We start from the raw sequence: 19703 nt of genomic DNA, 5'->3' as shown, positions 1-19703 counted from the left end.
TTTAAGGAACAGAGTTGAAAAAATTGGGGACTATATTTATTATGCTCAGTATGACTCTTGAACATCTTATTATCCCTTTCCAAAAACTTTGCTTTATAATAAATTTATTACTCTAATTTTAATATTTAGGCAGTAATATTTAATAGCAATTTACTATCTAGTGGGTAATATAACTGAGTGCATGATCTGCATAAATAATGGAGCTCAGGCTCTGCCTTGATATTCTGGAATACATCTTTCCCCATTTGCTAGCAAGAAGTCATGCTATTGATTTTTGATAACTGGAGGAATAGACTTCTTTGTCAAGAGGAAGAGGCCTTTACATTTTGCCTTTCAGCCCTTACCCCAGGATGAAAGACAGAAGACCCGTGGGTTTAACATAGTGATCACACATGAAAGGCATGGAGGCTTCTTAGGACCTGTGTGTTTTTGGTAGAGACTGTGAAAAGAGGAGGTGATGTTTCCCTCCTGGAAGAGTGCTGGAGGTCCACAAAAGACCTTGGGTAGCTTACTGCCATTGCTTCATGCTTGTTGAATACTAAGCATTAAACCGAATGACATACATCTATTTTAGACTGCAGTGTAAAGAATACCCTAGCCCCTTACCAATACCCAGCACTTGGGAAAAAATACAGTAGCAGGTGCTGTTTCTCTAGCTTTACTCGTTCAAGACACATTTCCCATTAGATTTTCCTTTTACCAACCCTCGATAACAAAGGCTATTTGAAATCCCCAAGGATCCCACGCTCCCTTTTTAAAACTCTGCATAAACATTTCTTATGTTCTGAAAAAAACCATGGAGTGTGTTAAAAGTAACTTCATTGATTTAGCTGCAACTTCCTGGAAATTTTAAATTCTTTGAATGAAGGGCCAATAATATTACATTCTTCTTGATATTGACTATCGTCTTATCTTCCTTGGGGCCTTGTAGAGAAATGCTGCAGTACAAGCCATCTGTGTTTTAATGTGAGGCCCTGACAAGGTCCTGAGGGACTGTTACTTCCACCGCCTTCCTTCCTAACCTCACTTCTTACTCCACTTTGGCCACTCTTACCTGGCTGGCCTGGCTTCCTGGCTGTTCCCTTAATACTCCAGATATGCACCTGCTCCAGGGCCTTTCCATGTGCTATTTGTGCTCCTGTAATACTGCTCTTCGTGATGTTCCTATGGCCGGCTTTATCAAGACCACCTCCTGCAAAATTCTTTCCCCTTTTCTTTGCATCTTCTATATTTTTCTTCATAGTACTAAACACCATCTTTTATACAATAAATCTTACTTACTTTTTAATTGCCTGTTTTCTCCAGTTAGACTGAGGTTCCATAAAGGCATTGATTTTTGTCTGATTTGTTCACTGTTCTTTCTCTAGTCCTTAACAAGTTTGGCACATAGTAGATGCTTAACAAATATTTGTTGAATGAAAGAATGCATTAATTAGTGGAAAACTCAGGAATGCCAAAAGTGACTTCTGAAGCTGAGTTTATAACTTTTTATCATATGTCAATCTGACTTGTTGGTAGAAGACTTTTTTTTTTTTTTTTTTTTTTTTTTTTTTTGAGACAGGGTTGCCCTGTTGCCCAGGCTGGAATGCAGTGGCGTGATTTTGGCTCACTGCAACCTCCACCTCCCAGGTTCAAGCAATTCTCATGCCTCAGCCTCCTGAGTAGCTGGGATTACAGGCATGCAACACCACACTGGGCTCATTTTTGTGTTTTTAGTAGAGGCAGGGTTTTACCATGTTGCCCAGCCTGGTCTCGAACTCCTGGCCTCAGGTGATCCACCTGCCTCGGCCTCCCAAAGTGCTGGGATTACAGGCATGAGCCACCATGCCTGGCTGGTAGAAGACTTTGACTGTGTCTGTTAAAGAGTTTATTTAAGTTTCAAAACCAAATTTTCTCTTTTCTTAGAAATAGCCTCACAGTCTGGCACTTCATATTAATACCTCCCTGAAATTAATTTTTCAGGGGACAGAGGGACTTGGACTGGCTTTGGCCCAATAATCAGAGTGGCAGTGAGCAAAGGGTGGAGGTGACTGAGTGCAGCGATGGCCTCTTCTGTAAGACGCTCACAATTCCAAAAGTGATCGGAAATGACACTGGAGCCTACAAGTGCTTCTACCGGGAAACTGACTTGGCCTCGGTCATTTATGTCTATGTTCAAGGTAAGTGGTGGAATAAAATTCATTTCCCACGTCTCTTTACCAGTTATAAAAGACAATAGGCTCAAAGAAGAATTGAGTACTACAAAGGGCTTGGTCTAAAGGCTGTTTGCCAAGAGGAATACACAAAATTCTTCTCTCCTGAGGCTTCCTCTGAGAAATAAGACTGATTGATTCTGGAGCTTTGGCTGTGTTATCTCTCTTTTGCCCAATTAGTTTGGGTCTGATCTTTGTTTCTAAGGTAAATCTGTGTTCACTATTGGCCATTGAGACTTATAAAAAGTCTTCTTATGTTTGAGAAGAAAACTGAAAATTCTTGAAATCGAGGAAGATTTTCTGGAGAAATTTCTGTGGAGAGAAAAGTTATCTACAGCAGAGTAGGAGATTTTCCCAAGAATGCATAGGAAAGCATTTTTGCCAAGGGCTCTGGAGTTTTTTGCACACAGGAACTTTTTTCTTACTAATACTTCATAGAAAATAATTCCCATACTCATGTGCAAATAAAGACATTGCTTCAGACTCTTTTCAGGACAATGTTTCTTTCCTTTGCTTGTTTGGTCTGAGATCTTGGATGATATGCTGTATCTTTCTAGGATGTGCAATTTGGGATTGATATTATGAAGGCTGACTTAACGTCCATATAGTATAAAATAAATATCACACATATTCAGCATTTATAATGAGTTATGCATTCTTTTGTTTCAAAAATCTTACACTATCTTATTTTTTCTGTGAAAACCTGACTTAACTAATGAGATCCCTATGATATGAATTTGAGGAATGTAAGGGTTGCATCATAGTTTGCTTGCATGTACCAAATATTTTTCCTTTCAGTGAAGATAAACAGACATTTTATGTTTTATGTATATGCCTCTTTACGTCCCAGAGTATTTGAGACAGGTGAAGATGACTTAGGCTTTTTTCTCAGAAAAAAGCTTTTACAAGGCAAGAATTTCATCAGCTTTGGGAAACACACTTGCATATCTCTGCTTACATTTCAGTAGTGTAATATGGTCAGTGCAATGAAAAAGTTGAGACCATATGAAAATAAACTGTGCCACTGGATTCACGATGTTTGAGAAATATCTTTGCCCAGAGTAAGCATTGTCCAAGATAGAATTCTGTGCCCTCCTCCTTCCCTCCACAGGATTTGAAAGAGACAAGTCTCACATCTTGGAGAATTTCTGGCTCCTTTTGACCTGGCAGTCTTGAGAGATGCAGCTCGGTCAGAAGATTGCAAGGATTTCCTGCTTTCAGCCTGTCTAGAAATACTACAAGCTGAACCTCCCCCATAATATCTCATTATTTACTTCTTCCTAAGTCAGGAAACTTGGAGACATGTGAAAATTCATTTCATGAGTTTCAGTAAATATTTTATTTTGAGAGGCTGAGTGGTTGTTTGGGTTTCTTTTGTTTATTTCCTTTTTTTGAGATACCGAAATAGAACTGATTTACTAAACAGGTTTAGTGTTACGTCAAAGGGTTAATTTAGCTTCCAAAGGCTTGCTCTGTAAGCAAGTTATGTAATATTTCCTAACATGTGGACGAAAGGTAGGCAACATTAAGAAGTGGCAATCCCTAGCACTGTTTATTGGTATACTGCCTGTCTTTGGGTATACCATTAAATTCTGCTTCCTGTCTAAGCCTAAAGTTCTAGGAGTTGGGCTGTCCAAGATTTTGGCCACGAAGTTAAACAATGGGAAAGCAAACACTGAAGTATTCTCTATGGATAGGTGTTTAATGTCCCCTCTGGTCCCCACCTTACTTCCCTAATCTTCTGACCCTATTCTCTTCAGCAATGGATGGAGCCAGGAAGTGAGCCCTGGCCTCATAAGATAATGACTATGGCATGTGGTGGGCTAGATTGGCTGCTTTTCTGTGCTTTCCAGCTGGGAAGGAAATCAAACTTCTGCTGTTGTAGGGAATTAGTTGCCTTTGTCCCCTGTGGTTTAATTAACTCTTTCTTCACTTTGACTGACTATTATGAAGCGCTCTGAAAATGCTTGATCAGATGTGTTGGGCATAGCAATGTGAAATGTTATCTCTCTGAGATTTCAAGCATGACTCCACACCACATCATCTCTATCTCTGGGGAATGGACTAAGTTTCCAACAGCATATTAACATTGTATGAGTAATGAATGGCTGTGAAATCTTCTTTTTTTTTTTTTTTTTTTGAGATGGATTTTGCTCTTGTTGCCCAGGCTGAAGTGCAGTGGTGCTATCTCAGCTCACTGCAACTTTTGCCCCCCAGGTTCAAACGAATCTCCTGCCTCAGACTCCAAAATAGCTGGGACTACAGGCGCATGACACCATGCCCTGCTAGTTTTTTGTATTTTTAGTAGAGATGGGGTTTTGCCATGCTGGCCAGGCTGGTCTCAAACTCCTGACCTCAAGTGATCCGCCCGCCTCAGCCTCCCAAAGTGCTGGGATTACAGGCGTGAGCCACTGAATCCGGTCAGAATCTCTTCGGTTTTCTTCTCAGTCTTTGGAACAGTAGCTTTTCAAATGTTTGTCACTGAAGATATCAATGACTGCTAAATGTTAAACTAAATGCAAAAACAATTAAACATGATTTTAGAAAGAATCATATCCCTAGTCTTCGGAATCTTAAAATGCTCCCATAAAAGGTCCTCTTGAATAACCAAATTCAAAAATGTTAGTTGTTTCCTGTTAATCTAAAGATCCTTTGGGATCCATTCATTGATTTTCATGGAATTTACATTATTTACCTAAAGAGAAAGCACATGAGTATTTTAAACATCAGTAAAACTTGTTGGTAAAGTGTATAGATTTAACTTTAAATTTTAAAGTAAATATTATCCTTCTTTTTGAAAAAATATAATGATTAATCTTTTAAAATGTGAAATCTATAAAAATATATTCTACTTGTCAATAAACCTTGTGAAAGGAGTCAATCTCAACTGGGAGTTTTTTTCAAAATTTTTATACACACAAATACATACACGTGCATGTGTGCGCACACACACACACATACACCCCCATCCAAGTGTGGAGCCAGATGTCTTGGAGCCAGATGTCTATCAGTAGAATAAGCTATGGATGCCTTTGCTTGTGTGAGGTGTCGCTTCCAGTCATTCACTTGTCTGGTTAGAGTTTAGGAACCTGAAAAATGACCAACTTTTCTAGTAAATACCATTAACTCATTAATAAAACTAAATTTTCTTCTAGATTACAGATCTCCATTTATTGCTTCTGTTAGTGACCAACATGGAGTCGTGTACATTACTGAGAACAAAAACAAAACTGTGGTGATTCCATGTCTCGGGTCCATTTCAAATCTCAACGTGTCACTTTGTGCAGTAAGTTGCATCTCCTCCAATCGTCTCTTAAGTTTTTATATTTTTAAGCGAATAGTAAGACGGGTAGCCTGTTTATAATATTCACAATGAGTTTTCAGGATCCTTTACGAAGGGCGAAATACACTGAATAAAACTAATTAGTATTCTTAAAGATAAGATGAATTCTTCAGTGATCATTGTACATGGCTCTCATTTTTGGTACTGGATTAAATATTTGGTATTTCTTTTTATTACCCAGAGGTACCCAGAAAAGAGATTTGTTCCTGATGGTAACAGAATTTCCTGGGACAGCAAGAAGGGCTTTACTATTCCCAGCTATATGATCAGCTATGCTGGCATGGTCTTCTGTGAAGCAAAAATTAATGATGAAAGTTACCAGTCTATTATGTACATAGTTGTGGTTGTAGGTAAGAGGAAAGTTCCTTTCCATATCATTAATAACAGATAGTAGAGAGTAACTCCTTGTATTAAGATCTTGGAGATAACGATGTACAGTGAAGAAGGATATTGAAAAGTATAGGAACTCAGGATATGGTGTTGGGCAATTCATCTGCTCTTCTCTACCAAATAAACCCATGTGCAATTGAGGTTGTCTCTTTTCTTGCCAAGATCAAGGATGAAAAAGAAATTTTTTTTTAAAAAAGGATGAAAATGAATGGTATTACTGGAGCTCATTTATGCTCAATGTTCAGAGCATTGCTTGCTATCAATTATTTCAATTATACCTATTTTATGGAAACTTCAGCAGTTTGCTAAAGCTGGCCCTACTGGCCTAGGGCTACTGACCACTGAAAGTTTGCTACTTTTCTATCCACTGGGTTACAACATCTTTGAGATCTGTGAAGGTAGTGCTTTGTAAATCTCCGTTGGCCATTTTTCTGGGAGCTACCAAGTATTGGTGAGGCCTGCAGGGAAAAACAATGTGGTGTGTTTTAAAGTTGCATTACTTTAAAAAATAAATTTGTGCAAAGTTATAGGCTTATTTTCTCTCTCATGTTCTGTTTTTTCAATTTACTTGCTCTAGGGTATAGGATTTATGATGTGGTTCTGAGTCCGTCTCATGGAGTTGAACTATCTGTTGGAGAGAAGCTTGTCTTAAATTGTACAGCAAGAACTGAACTAAATGTGGGGATTGACTTCAACTGGGAATACCCTTCTTCGAAGGTAACACTAATGATTCAAAGCCAGACCTCCAAATACTTAGATAATAAGACCCAATGAAGTTTGCTTGAGAGATAGGGGCCTCTTTTTTTTTTTTTTTTTTTGAGACGGAGTCTGGCTCTGTCGCCCGGGCTAGAGTGCAGTGGCCGGATCTCAGCTCACTGCAAGCTCCGCCCCCCGGGTTTACGCCATTCTCCTGCCTCAGCCTCCCGAGTAGCTGGGACTACAGGCGCCCGCTGCCTCGCCCGGCTAGTTTTTTGTATTTTTTTAGTAGAGACAGGGTTTCACCGTGTTCGCCAGGATGGTCTCGATCTCCTGACCTCGTGATCCGCCCGTCTCGGCCTCCCAAAGTGCTGGGATTACAGGCTTGAGCCACCGCGCCCGGCCAGAGATAGGGGCCTCTTTGGCCAGATAAAATTTAAAAGTCTTAGAACACACACACACACACACACACACACACACACACACACACACACACACACAAGTTAAGGGAATTGCAGAACAGATAGCACCCACGAAAAGGTGAAATACCAGGAATTTTGTCCTGTTCTGCAACAGCCAGTCTATGAATATTAGTTTTCTCTAGGTGATTACATCTTTCCACATTATGTCATTTCTCTTTTCTCCAAAGTTTTTGATCTCCATTCCTTTTAAGGGAATTTCTCTTTAAGAGGTGGCACGAGATACTCTGCTCCTTAAACAGTGGTCACATTTACTTGTGTTTCTGCAGTTTATATCCATCTCATTTTCGCCATGTGAGGTTTTAAAAATCCTAATTCAGTTGGTTCCATTTATTTCTCCTGAAACCAAATACATCATTGGCTGCATGAGGTTAAAAGTTCTGGTGTCCCTGTTATTAGCATTAAATAATGTTTACCAAAGGCCAAGATTTAATTCTCTGTGTTACTAGAAGTTATTGGGTAATGTTATATGCTGTGCTTTGGAAGTTCAGTCAACTCTTTTTTCAGCATCAGCATAAGAAACTTGTAAACCGAGATCTAAAAACCCAGTCTGGGAGTGAGATGAAGAAATTTTTGAGCACCTTAACTATAGATGGTGTAACCCGGAGTGACCAAGGATTGTACACCTGTGCAGCGTCCAGTGGGCTGATGACCAAGAAGAACAGCACATTTGTCAGGGTCCATGGTAAGTTATGGTCTCCTTGGAAATTATTCTGTGCCTTGACAAGTGAGATAGTTTAAATAAATTTAGGTCACTTAGTGATTCCTAGTTTGTTCATTCAGAAGATACTTCCTAGTTCTTCTTGTTAGGGAGTCCACATGACCTAGAGGTCAAGAGCGTAGCTTTGTAGTCAGGAACTTGAGTTCAAACTTCAACTTTAAAGATGAGATGTGCTGATATATACTAAGAGCTCACTTAGTATTACTTATTATAGTTGTTGCTGCTATTAGGATTATTACTATGATAAATAGTATTAGCTAGGGTAGTTTTTAAATTTTTGTTTTATTATAAGGCTGAGAGGCCTACCTGAATAAGCATGAGCTTTGCAAACTGGGGAAACATTTAGCAATATATAGTTGGACCTGTGAACAATTCAGGGGTTAGGGGAACTGACCCTCCCTCTGCAGTCAAAAATCCATGTATAGGCCTGGCGTGGTGGCTCACGCCTGTAATCCCAGAACCCTGGGAGGTGGAGGTGGGTGGATCCCCTGAGGTCAGGAGTTCAAAACCGCCTGGTCAAAATGGTGAAACCCCATCTCTACTAAAAATCCAAAAAATTAGCCTGGCGTGGTGGTGGGAGCTTGTAATCCCAGCTACTCAGGAGGCTGAGGCAGAAGAATTGCTTGAACCCAGGAGGCGGAGGTTGCAGTGAGCCGAGATTGTGCCATTGCACCCCAGCCTGGGCAACAAGAGCAAAACGCCTTCTCAAAAAAAAAAAAAAAAAAAAAAAAAATTCAAGGTATAACTTTTGACTTCCACAAAATGTAAATAATGACCTACTGTTGACTGGAAGCCTTACTGCTACATAAACAGTCAATTAACACATATTTCATATGTTATATGTATTATATACCATATTCTTATAATAAAGCTAGAGAAAAGAGAATGTTATTAAGAAGATCATAAGGAAGAGAAAATATATTTACTGCTCATTAAGTGTAAGTGGATCATCATAAAGGTCTCCATCCTTGTCTTCACATTGAGAAGGCTGAGGAAAAGTGGGAAGAGAAGGGAGTGGTTTTGCTGTCTCAGGGGTGACAGAGGTGGAAGAAAATCTGCTTATAAGTGGACTCATGTAGTTCAAATTTATGTTGTTTAAGGGTCAACTGTAATTGAACTGGAATTAAATTGAACTGGCTTTGAGTAAATCACCTTAATTTTTTGTTAATTCTCTTTCATTTACATAAATGTCTGAGTTTACATGGTAATTTGTGTGGCATCCTACTTATAAGCCTTGGAAAGGATTTTGGATTTTATATCATGAGAATGCATCAATAAAGTGGAATTGTAAAAATACCTTAGATAATACTATTTATTAGAGTTGTAATCATAAAAGTGGCAACAACTACAACAAGTATGATTTAGTGAGCCCTTACTTTATTAGCTCATCTCATCTTAGTAGTTGAGATTGGAACTCAAGTTCCTGACTACAAAGCTATGCTCTTGACCTCTAGGTCATGTGGCATCCCTAGCAAGAACTTGAAAGTTTCTTCTGAATGAACAAAATAGTAATCACTAAGTGTCCTAAATTTATTTAAATTATTTCACTTGCCAAGATGCACTTGCCAAAATACACAGAGAGAGACGTGCTCTGGCTTATGTTTTGATAGAAGTACTCTTGTTCTCCAGGATACTTCAGGGAAATAGGGGCAGAAACAAGGAGGTTAGTTGGGAGGCTAATTACGTTTATCCAGGTGAGAGTTGAGGAGTGGCTTGGACAAGGGTAGTTGAGGTAGAGATAGTGAGAAGTGATCTGCTTCTGGATATATTTCAAAGGTAGAGTCAACAGGGTCTGCTGATCAATTCACTGGTTGTGGAGTATAAGGGAAAAAGAGTGGAAGATGACCCAAGTGTTAGCATGAGCAACTGAGTAAATGGTGGTGGTATTTACTGAGATGGCAAAGATCGAGGAGGCAGTGAAATTTAGGGAAACAGTGTTAGATATGTTTCTCTGGAGATGCCTATGAAACATCCAAGTGGAAATGTTTAATATATCAACCTGGAACCCAGAGGAGTCAGGGCAGAAGGCACATATTTAGGAGGTATGTGAATGATACTTTAAACTTGAGGCTAGAGGAAGGTGTAAATAAAGAGGACATCTGAGGACTGAGTCCTCGGGCCTATTAACACATGGTGGAAGAGGTGTGTGGAGTGTGTCTTGGGAGCAGAGGAGAAGGAGCACCCAAGCATCTCTGGGGGACTTAGAGAAAGCTGCACAGAGGAGCAAGTGTTTGAGTTGAGACTTGAGCAATCACTAGGCTTATGGGAGTGCACTAGTGGGGAGAGAAAAGCAAATGCAAGCACAGGAGGTGTGGGAGAAACACGGGAGGTGTGGGAGAAGCTGAAATGTGGCCCACTAAAAGGTAGTACATGGAATCTTGGAACTGCAGCTACTCAGACCCTCAATGTTTTTGATGTTTCACTTGAAATGAAAAACTAAACCAAACGACCATTTACAATAAGCTGACATTTAAAAAAAAATTTCTTGCAGAAAAACCTTTTGTTGCTTTTGGAAGTGGCATGGAATCTCTGGTGGAAGCCACGGTGGGGGAGCGTGTCAGAATCCCTGTGAAGTACCTTGGTTACCCGCCCCCAGAAATAAAATGGTAACTACTAGAAATAAACACAAAGCATCATTTCATGTGAGAGCAAATCCTTCGACTGTACTAATTCCTGAGAATTCTTTTTCATAGGTATAAAAATGGAATACCCCTTGAGTCCAATCACACAGTTAAAGTGGGGCATGTGCTGACGATCATGGAAGTGAGCGAAAGAGACACAGGAAATTACACTGTCATCCTTACCAATCCCATTTCAAAGGAGAAGCAGAGTCACGTGGTCTCTCTGGTTGTGTATGGTGAGTCCATTCAATTTTCCTCTCTGCCCAAGATTTATGATGATACATTGTCTTCCTAATCAGCCAGGCCACCATTCCTCTGCCTCCAGCTGCTTCACTCACATCATGGCCGGGCCTATGTACAAAAGTCATCTGGGGTGGTGAAGCTGAAGTGAAATGTAGGACTGTGTGCTCTGGCCATGTTTGTTTAAGAGGCCACGTAAATGAGCTTTGTGGTGGTCAAATGCAAGATTAAAGTAGTGATACCCTCGACAGTTCAAATGTTGTGAAAAAATAATGCCCACAGGGACAGTTGTCAAGTTAAGTTATACTACAATGTTCCCCTCTCATGGAATTGCCCACCTGGCACACAGATGTGTAAGACCCTTCTCCTTAGATTTTGTGCAAAGCTTCTAGTTTGATATTATAGTTGATGTATCAGTGAGGTACAGGCAGATTCCAACTCTGAAGGCTTTTGAAGTTGGCATTGTTGGCTTGGTTGGGGGCTTTTTTTTTCCTTTTTGACAGGAGTTCAGGGTCTGATTTTGAGTCTGTAAAGGCAAAATAGTACGTTTTTGATTTAAAGATGATTTGAACTTTGTTTTCTGAAACTGAAAGGTACAAATAAGTGTTTGGAATGGAATGGTGAGAAGGGTGCCATGGTCAAGTGAGTGTGAGAGGTGCTAAGGTGATGTGTAGATGTGTAACAGGTTTCTTTATTACAGGGACTTCTCAGGACCTTTTATATACTAATATATATTGGTATTCTCTAGGGGGAGAGACATAGAGTATTCAAGGTTTAACAAACCTATTTGACTGGAGCATCGTTTTTCCCCTGAGCAAATTCGTTAATCTCTCACTCCAAACAGTTTGAGAAATGCTTCTCTATTGTAATTCTTTGTTCCCCCTTCTGGTATGGCATATTAAAACTTCAGGATATTTTCCCATGGCATTAAGGTGCTTCCCTATGTGTCCTAATACTCTTCTGTAGGCTGCTGAACTTGGCGTTATTTTTTTTTTCAGGGAATATTTTAAAGATAGGTTGGGCATGGTGGTTCGCATTCGTAATCCCAGCACTTTGGGAGGCCGAGGCGGATGGATCACCTGAGGTCAGAAGTTCGAGATCAGCCTGGCCAACATGATGAAATCCCGTCTCTACTAAAAATGCAAAAATTAGCCAGGCATGATGGTGGGCGCCTGTAATCCCAGCTACTTGGGAGGCTGAGGCAGGAGAATCACTTGAACCCAGGAGGTGGAGGTTGCAGTGAGCCGAGATTGTACTCCAGCCTGGGCGACAAGAGCAAAACTCCGTCTCAAAAAAAAAAAAAAACAAAAACAAGATAACAGGTTCCACAGAGGTTGTTCAGAAGCAGCATAGGTGTAGGGGACTGGGGAGAGGAGAAACTGGAAAGTGTATAAGTAGGATGGGAGGAGAAAATGAACGGGAAATAAAAACAAAACATGGACAGCAAATAGCCCATTTCATCAGTTCATGAAGCCACTAAATATTCTATTCACTTTAGCATATACTCTGCTATGTGAAATAAACATAAAAAAGAAGTCAAGTCTTGAAAGCATAACCTGAGGCTTTAAGTTGACAGTAGTAACGAAATAGTTTTGACTTTGGAGTCAAAAAAGAAAGAAAGGAAAAAGGGAGAGAAGAAAGAAGGAAGTGAGAGAAGGGAGAAGGAAGAAAGGGGAAGAGGGAAAGGGAGTGGAGAGGGAGGGAGGGAGGAAGAGGGAGAGGGAATGAAAGACTCAGATGGTGGTGGCAGTAATGCATTCTCTAAAGATTTATGCCTTCCTTTAACATGAGGTGGTTTACGTGTTTGGGTTCAGAAGTCAGAGTGTCTAGGTTTGTTCCAGGTTTTGCCGTTTGTTAACGGAGTGACCTTGGGCAAGTCATTTTTTTCTGTATTTCATTTTTTCTCGTGTATAAAGCTGAGGATAGTAATAGTGGTTGTGAGGATTAAGTGAATGAATTCATGCAAAGCACTTCAAACAATGCTTGGCACATAATAAATGTATTTACTGTGCTATTTCAGCTATTTTCTGTAGCCTTCCCTTGATCTCGTGAACTTGAGAGGACAGAGAGAACTATCTCTATAATGCAGATGAGAGGCACAGGATTCCAACACTTGCATAAAGTCATTCAGCTTGTTAGTTTATTAGCTTATTGCCATTTTTATTTTATTTTGTTATTTTATTCAATTTCTTTTTTTTTTTTTTTTTTTGGTAGAGGTGGGGTCTCACCATGTGGCCCAGGCTGGTCTTGATCTCCTGGGATTAAGTGATCCACCTACCTTGGCCTCCCAAAATACTGAGATTACAGGCATGAGCCCCCATGCCTGGCTAGTTGTTATTTTTATGAGTATCACTAGAACGCAGGTCTCTTGTTTCCACATCTAAGTGTTCTTCAAAAAAGGAAGTGGAAGCAAAATCATATGCTTAAAGAAAGTCAGCTTTAGTTGCTGAAATCCTCTATTTCCCATTCTTCAAAGCTGATTGACAATTCAAAGGTCGTTTTTCCTATCTTCAGTCCCACCCCAGATTGGTGAGAAATCTCTGATCTCTCCTGTGGATTCCTACCAGTACGGCACCACTCAAACGCTGACGTGTACGGTCTACGCTATTCCTCCCCCGCATCACATCCACTGGTATTGGCAGTTGGAGGAAGAGTGCCCCAACGAGCCCAGGTGAGTAAGGCCACACGCTCTTTGCTTTCCTGCCGTCTTGCATTTCTTACAGCTGAACTATGATATGACTCCATCCTAAATGGAGAAGCCTAAACCGAAGAAAGTTTTCTCTCAAGAGGTAGCCTGAATCTCCATCCATCTTTCTCTGTGTCTTACATTTTAAGGGATGTCTTTGCTTGGAGTATCCTACTTTGGGATAAGCTAAGCTCAGCCTTGTTAGGTTATCCCTGAGGTACACTTCTCCAAACACAGGCTATTTGCTCAGTTTGCTAATTGCCAGTCTTTGGTTTTTTTCCCAATACCAATCAACTGGTGAATATCACATCGCTCCTTCTTGTCTGTGTGAAGATCCATCTCTCAGAGGAAATGCTGATAGATGAGAGGCAGTGATAGACCCAGCCCCAGTCCTCAGGGTCTCAGGCCCAGCTTATCATGCTCTGACACATGTCCAGACATCCTTAGGGAAAAACACAACAGCAGCAGCCAACCCACTACCACCCTAAGCAGTCCACTTCCTGTTGTTGTTTTTGAAATGGCCACTACGAGCTTCTTCCTCAGCTGCTGATCATTTCCTTCACAGAGACTATGGTCCCAGAGAAATTACTTTAAGGAGCCCAGTGGTTTCTAAGTTTCCTTGCCTTCCTTTGAACTAAATTAACTTGAATTGTCTTGTCGATCCAATTTATGAATGAAGGTTTGTTCCCAGAATAGCTGCTTCCCTCCCGTATCCTGAATGAATCTACCTAGAGCCTTTTCCTTCGTAGTCAATGCCTATTTTTAATTGGCGCCAAGTCTTGTACCGTGGTAGGCTGCATTGGAAGTTATTTCTAAGAACAGAATAACCAAAGTCTGAATCTTTTCCTTACTCTTGACTAGAATTAAAGAAAAATTAAATCATAATATGCTCTGTTATCTCTTTCTTATAGCCAAGCTGTCTCAGTGACAAACCCATACCCTTGTGAAGAATGGAGAAGTGTGGAGGACTTCCAGGGAGGAAATAAAATTGAAGTCAATAAAAATCAATTTGCTCTAATTGAAGGAAAAAACAAAGTGAGTTTGAAGTTTTAAAATTTGAAAATCTCTCTTTAACGGAAGGATGCTACAATAATATGTGAAGTATATTGGAGATTAATAATCAAATAGTCTAGGTGATAAAATAATAGCATATTAAGTCACTTTGAAAATACCATAGACTTTTAGCTATACCATTAACTTATTAATAGCTTATTAGAGAAAAATAAAAAGTCTATGACATTAAATCTATGCATCTGTGTAGGGTGATTCTAATTTTATAAGCATGAGAATGAAAAAATGTGTATCATATATTAAAACACATCAATAGTTTCATGGTTTCCAAAGCCCTTTTTATATAATGTGTAAGCTGCACAGCAGCATAATTATACAAATTGAGTAAGTATCCCAAACCTGAAAACCCCAAATCCAAAATGCTTCAAATTCTGAACCTTTTGAGTGCTGACCTGATGCTCAAAGGAAATGCTTGTTTGGATTTTGGATTTTGGATTTTCAGATTAGAGATGCTCAACTGTTAAGTATACAATGCAAATATTCCAAAATCAAGAAAAATCCAAAATCCAAAACACTTTTGGTCCCAAGCATTTTGAATAAGGGATACTCAACCTGTAATTGCATAAATTCAAAAGTGTCCAATCACTGCGGAAGTGGGAATGGCATAGGCAGGTTGGAGTGATTGTGGAGACTGCTGGACTGAGTACTTGTGCACAAACAAGCTGCACTGTTTATGGCCTGAGATTTGTTTTTCCCCCTACAGACTGTAAGTACCCTTGTTATCCAAGCGGCAAATGTGTCAGCTTTGTACAAATGTGAGGCGGTCAACAAAGTCGGGAGAGGAGAGAGGGTGATCTCCTTCCATGTTACCAGTAAGTACTCTTCTCTGGAGGGTTGGGTTGGATCACTCACACAGTGGGTACTAAGCTGTGTAATTCCTGTTGTTTTTGCCATTCATGTGAGTGGCATGGCATTGAGGAAAGAGGATTTGGATTGATCATTGATGCTTTCATTCATAAATTAAAACTCCTCAGGTATCTCCTGGGCTTAAGTCAGTGCTTCTAACTTCACCGCAGAAAGAATGGTTTCACAGATGCTTTAAACCACAAGCTCTGTGTCATTATTCACATCTCAGTCTTCAGAGTCTAGCACAGTGCATGGCTTATGAGCTTCAGTACATATTGGTGGGCTTGCTGTGGAGCAGTTGATAAAGGTGGGCTTTCTGGAGGCAATCAGAATGACATAGGAGCAGTGCCCTCCCAATGCTGCTGATTCTGCCTGTGCATCTTAGTTTGATGGATAAGCTTTAGCTGATTGTGCTGAATGGAATATTATAGTCAGGGCTAATTCATTGGCATAAATGTAGCTGTCATATCATTGAGTGTTAGTGTTAATGAAGACCTAATTTTAAAAATTCTGTTAGGATTAGAGATTTTGCTTTGGATTTTTAAAATATTAAACATTGCATAGAGTTCACAGTGGAGATGTGGTAAATATCTGAGGAATTCATTTACATTTTCAAGTAATATGTTTTAGCCAAATAAGATATTTTGGAACCTGAATTGTCTAGTTTGTTTGTCAAGTTGTAGTACATCACCTGGAACTGATAGAGCTTCATTTCTTTTGGTACTTTGTAGTAGTCTGAAAGCAGCAAGATGATAGTGAGCTGTACCAAGTTAAATCACCATTCAGTAACAATGGTCTTTACATTTTAGGGGGTCCTGAAATTACTTTGCAACCTGACTTGCAGCCCACTGAACAGGAGAGCGTGTCTTTGTGGTGCACTGCAGACAAATCTACATTTGAGAACCTCACATGGTACAAGCTTGGCCCACAGCCTCTGCCAGTCCACGTGGGAGAGTTGCCCACACCTGTTTGCAAGAACTTGGATACTCTTTGGAAATTGAATGCCACTATATTCTCTAATAGCACAAATGACATTTTGATCATGGAGCTTAAGAATGCATCCTTGCAGGACCAAGGAGACTATGTCTGCGTTGCTCAAGACAGGAAGACCAAGAAAAGACATTGCGTGGTCAGGCAGCTCACAGTCCTCGGTAGGGAGACAATTCTGGATCATTGTGTAGGGGCAGTTGGAATGCCTTAAATGTAGTGCAATTCAGGTGCTATGCGAAGATTACTGTTCTCTAGGAGATTGTGTTGTAAACTGGTGCGCACTTCTTCACTGAAAGTCCCTGAGGCAGAAAGAAGCTACTAATAATGAAATGATGTATTGAAAAGAGAAAATAACAAAACCTGATGATGGAGTAATTCACTAGTATATGCAAGGGATTAGCTTGAACCAGGGAAACTTCTGCCTTATCTTGGGCATCTATTTATTTAAACAGATGCATATTTGTGGAATGCCTGTTATGAGCTAGGAGAGTGTCAGAAATTCACAGTGGCAAACATGAGGGAAAGGAGGGGAACATAGGCAATCACTGGGAAGTCACAGCACAGTGAGGTCTCTGTGTCCGTGAGGATAGGAATTGTTCTCTGTTTTGCTCCCTGCTGTAGCTCTAGTCATACAACATAGCAGCATACACTAAGTGCTCAAAAAGGCACCTGCTTCATGAAGAGTGGGATGATGGGCTGACTTTAAGACCTAGAAGATTCCATGGGAAGAAAGCTACATTCTCTCTGTACCTCTGGGTCTGTCTGTACCTCTGGGTGAACCTACATGGTCCAGCATAGTCCAAGGTCAATGGGACGATCACTTCAGTGAGCAGATAGCTCTGTAAATTCCTCCACAGGGGCACTCTCTACCCCTTGTCTAACCTCATGCCTTGTGCAAAAACTGGGCAGCCATGGCTCTGTCTGTGGGAAAATCAGGCAAATTTGGGGAGCGTCTCTTTGCGCCACTTCTCTCTATTTTCTCCTCTTTTGGTGTCTCTTTCAATTCCTAGGATATATGTGCCCTCTGTTTTTTTTTTTTTTTTTTTTTTTTTTTTTTTTTTTTTATCGTTAGAAAGGAAATTGCCCAAGTAAATTCATCTATACCACGGTTTGAGGATAATGTCTTCATCAGAGGCCTTGACGTATTTGAAGAGGCAGCTTCTGACAGACACTAGCATAAAGTTCGCTAGTTTTAAGACTCAGGTGTCATAAGAAGAGATACTTTGGGGTCAAGTCATCCCCAGGACCCTTCAAGTCACACCACATAGTTCACCATGGATTTTCTGTTGGCTGGTCTGGCTTCAAGGTTATGGAAGAATTGAGAAAGAGATGTGAAGTAGGCTCCTGGCCTAGCTTTGCCCAGAAAAATATGTGCTCACAGTTAGCTGGTTTGCTTCCTTAAGGACTCCTAACTTGTTTTCCTAAAATCTATTCTTAGAAATAGGCTAGAATCCAGTACATTTGCTTAGACTTCAATGTAGTACGCTGTTGAGGTAATCTCATTTTGCTAAGCGTTGAAGTGGACTTTTTCAGCATGATTCCTTTTGATGTTCAGTTGGTTGGGACAAGATATTTCCACAGCACTTTGATGATCTGAAGAAAGAATAAATCTAAAGTTTTCTTGTACATTTAAACAAATACTCATGGGCTTCATTTTCTTTAAATCCATGACTTCCCTTAGGGTATTGTTGTTTTGCTTGTGTTTTAGTGGAAATAGCACTGAACTGGTCTTTTAGCCTCACCAGATTCAGTAAACAGTTCAAGTGTTTACTTAGTTGTAGGGACATGGACAAGTAGTTTAATGTCACTGAACATCATTTATTTCATCTGTGAGATAACACTAACAGTCCTATTCTGCTCATTACGTAAGATCAATAGTGAGGAACACAAATTGTATAAACAAACTTTATAAGAATTGCCAAATAAATGTAAGGCATTATTTGTTGAATGATACTAAAATTTGGCACTTCCAAGAGAAATTTGAAGGGATTCTAGGGTGTCATTGACTAGAACCTTCACAGGAGGGAAGTTTTCAGCTGGGGAGGCTGTGCCTGATTACGGGAAAAATCCATAAAGGTGACCCTGAACCTTTCTTTTGTGATGGGATGACCAGCTAGTATCACTAATATGAATGTTAAAAGCTGTTAATCTGTTTGCAGTGTCCTGACTGACTTGTTTCATTTAACTTTACCCAGTGACCAATGGTGCCGTTATTAACTTCTGTGTATGTTCAACCTAATAAATCAACAAGTTTCTTTTTACTAAATTTAAACTGTTTAAAAGTTTGGTGATACTAGAGCCATTTCAAAAGTTATAATTCCATGTTCTGTGATTTTCTTTGTGTGTGTCTAGAGCGCGTGGCACCCATGATCACAGGAAACCTGGAGAATCAGACGACGAGTATTGGGGAAACCATTGAAGTCTCATGCACGGCATCTGGGAATCCCCCTCCACAGATCATGTGGTTTAAAGATAATGAGACCCTTGTAGAAGACTCAGGTAAATAGAACTTGGCTATTACTCTTGGGTTGCAGAACTTTCCCACGGATATGACATAAAAAGCTATGTTATTTCTTGATATAATGTAGAAAAAAAGCAGTATTGGTGTCCATGGCCTGGCTGATTTCATACACTTGGAATTGGAGTATGGGGCCTTGCTGAATTTTCATGAAAGCCATATAGGAGATTAGTCAGCAGTAGATCCCATGTGACTCTACGAAGTTAGACAATGGAACAAGATGAAGGGCAGCATTTATAGTTTCTAAATTTCCCTAAAAAACTTCACAGACCACATCATCATAAATGAGAATGATCATTTTCTTCCTCTCTTAGGCATTGTATTGAAGGATGGGAACCGGAACCTCACTATCCGCAGAGTGAGGAAGGAGGACGAAGGCCTCTACACCTGCCAGGCATGCAGTGTTCTTGGCTGTGCAAAAGTGGAGGCATTTTTCATAATAGAAGGTCAGTGGGATAAAAAAAAATGTGGTACATATACACCATGGAATGCTATGCAGCTGTAAAAAGGAATCTGATCATGTCCTTTGCAGCTGCATGGATGGAGCTGGAAGCCGTTATCCTCAGCAAACTAACACAGGAACAGAAAACCAAACACCACACATTCTCACTTATAAGTGGGAGCTGAACAATGTGAACACATAGACACAGGGACGGGAATAACACACACTGGGGCCTATTGTGGGGTGGGGAGAAGGAGAGCATCAGGAAAAATAGCTAATGCATGCTGGGCTTAATACCTAGACGATGGATTAATAGGTACAGCAAATCACGATGGCACATGTTTACCTGTGTAACAAACCTGAGCATTTTGCACATGTATCCCGGAACTTAAAAGAAAAAAAGAAGGTCAGTGGGAAGTCATAGATACATCCTGTGGTTTTTTAAAAGATTAGATTGTATCTTATAGA

At 40.1% G+C, this 19703-nt stretch overlaps 2 protein-coding genes across 2 annotated transcripts in view; one reads left to right on the top strand and one right to left on the bottom strand.

The window, feature by feature from the left end:
• Nucleotides 1–19703, bottom strand: part of TMEM165 (transmembrane protein 165) — a 777160-nt gene that overhangs the window by 308264 nt on the left and 449193 nt on the right. The window lies entirely within an intron of this gene.
• KDR (kinase insert domain receptor) overlaps nucleotides 1–19703 on the top strand; it is a 47522-nt gene that overhangs the window by 4892 nt on the left and 22927 nt on the right. The window contains exons 3-15 of the mRNA XM_050790524.1: nucleotides 1963–2159; nucleotides 5348–5478; nucleotides 5717–5885; nucleotides 6503–6642; nucleotides 7608–7785; nucleotides 10313–10427; nucleotides 10515–10678; nucleotides 13197–13353; nucleotides 14280–14403; nucleotides 15143–15251; nucleotides 16095–16436; nucleotides 18628–18774; nucleotides 19108–19239. Of these exons, the coding sequence (XP_050646481.1) occupies nucleotides 1963–2159; nucleotides 5348–5478; nucleotides 5717–5885; nucleotides 6503–6642; nucleotides 7608–7785; nucleotides 10313–10427; nucleotides 10515–10678; nucleotides 13197–13353; nucleotides 14280–14403; nucleotides 15143–15251; nucleotides 16095–16436; nucleotides 18628–18774; nucleotides 19108–19239 (2105 nt within the window). The remainder of the gene's footprint in view (nucleotides 1–1962; nucleotides 2160–5347; nucleotides 5479–5716; nucleotides 5886–6502; nucleotides 6643–7607; nucleotides 7786–10312; nucleotides 10428–10514; nucleotides 10679–13196; nucleotides 13354–14279; nucleotides 14404–15142; nucleotides 15252–16094; nucleotides 16437–18627; nucleotides 18775–19107; nucleotides 19240–19703) is intronic.

This window comes from Macaca thibetana, chromosome 5 (assembly GCF_024542745.1).
Source record: "Macaca thibetana thibetana isolate TM-01 chromosome 5, ASM2454274v1, whole genome shotgun sequence".
Taxonomy (NCBI): domain Eukaryota; kingdom Metazoa; phylum Chordata; class Mammalia; order Primates; family Cercopithecidae; genus Macaca; species Macaca thibetana.
The sequence above is the reverse complement of the archived record's forward strand: the minus strand, read 5'-3'. Positions and strand labels throughout refer to the sequence as shown.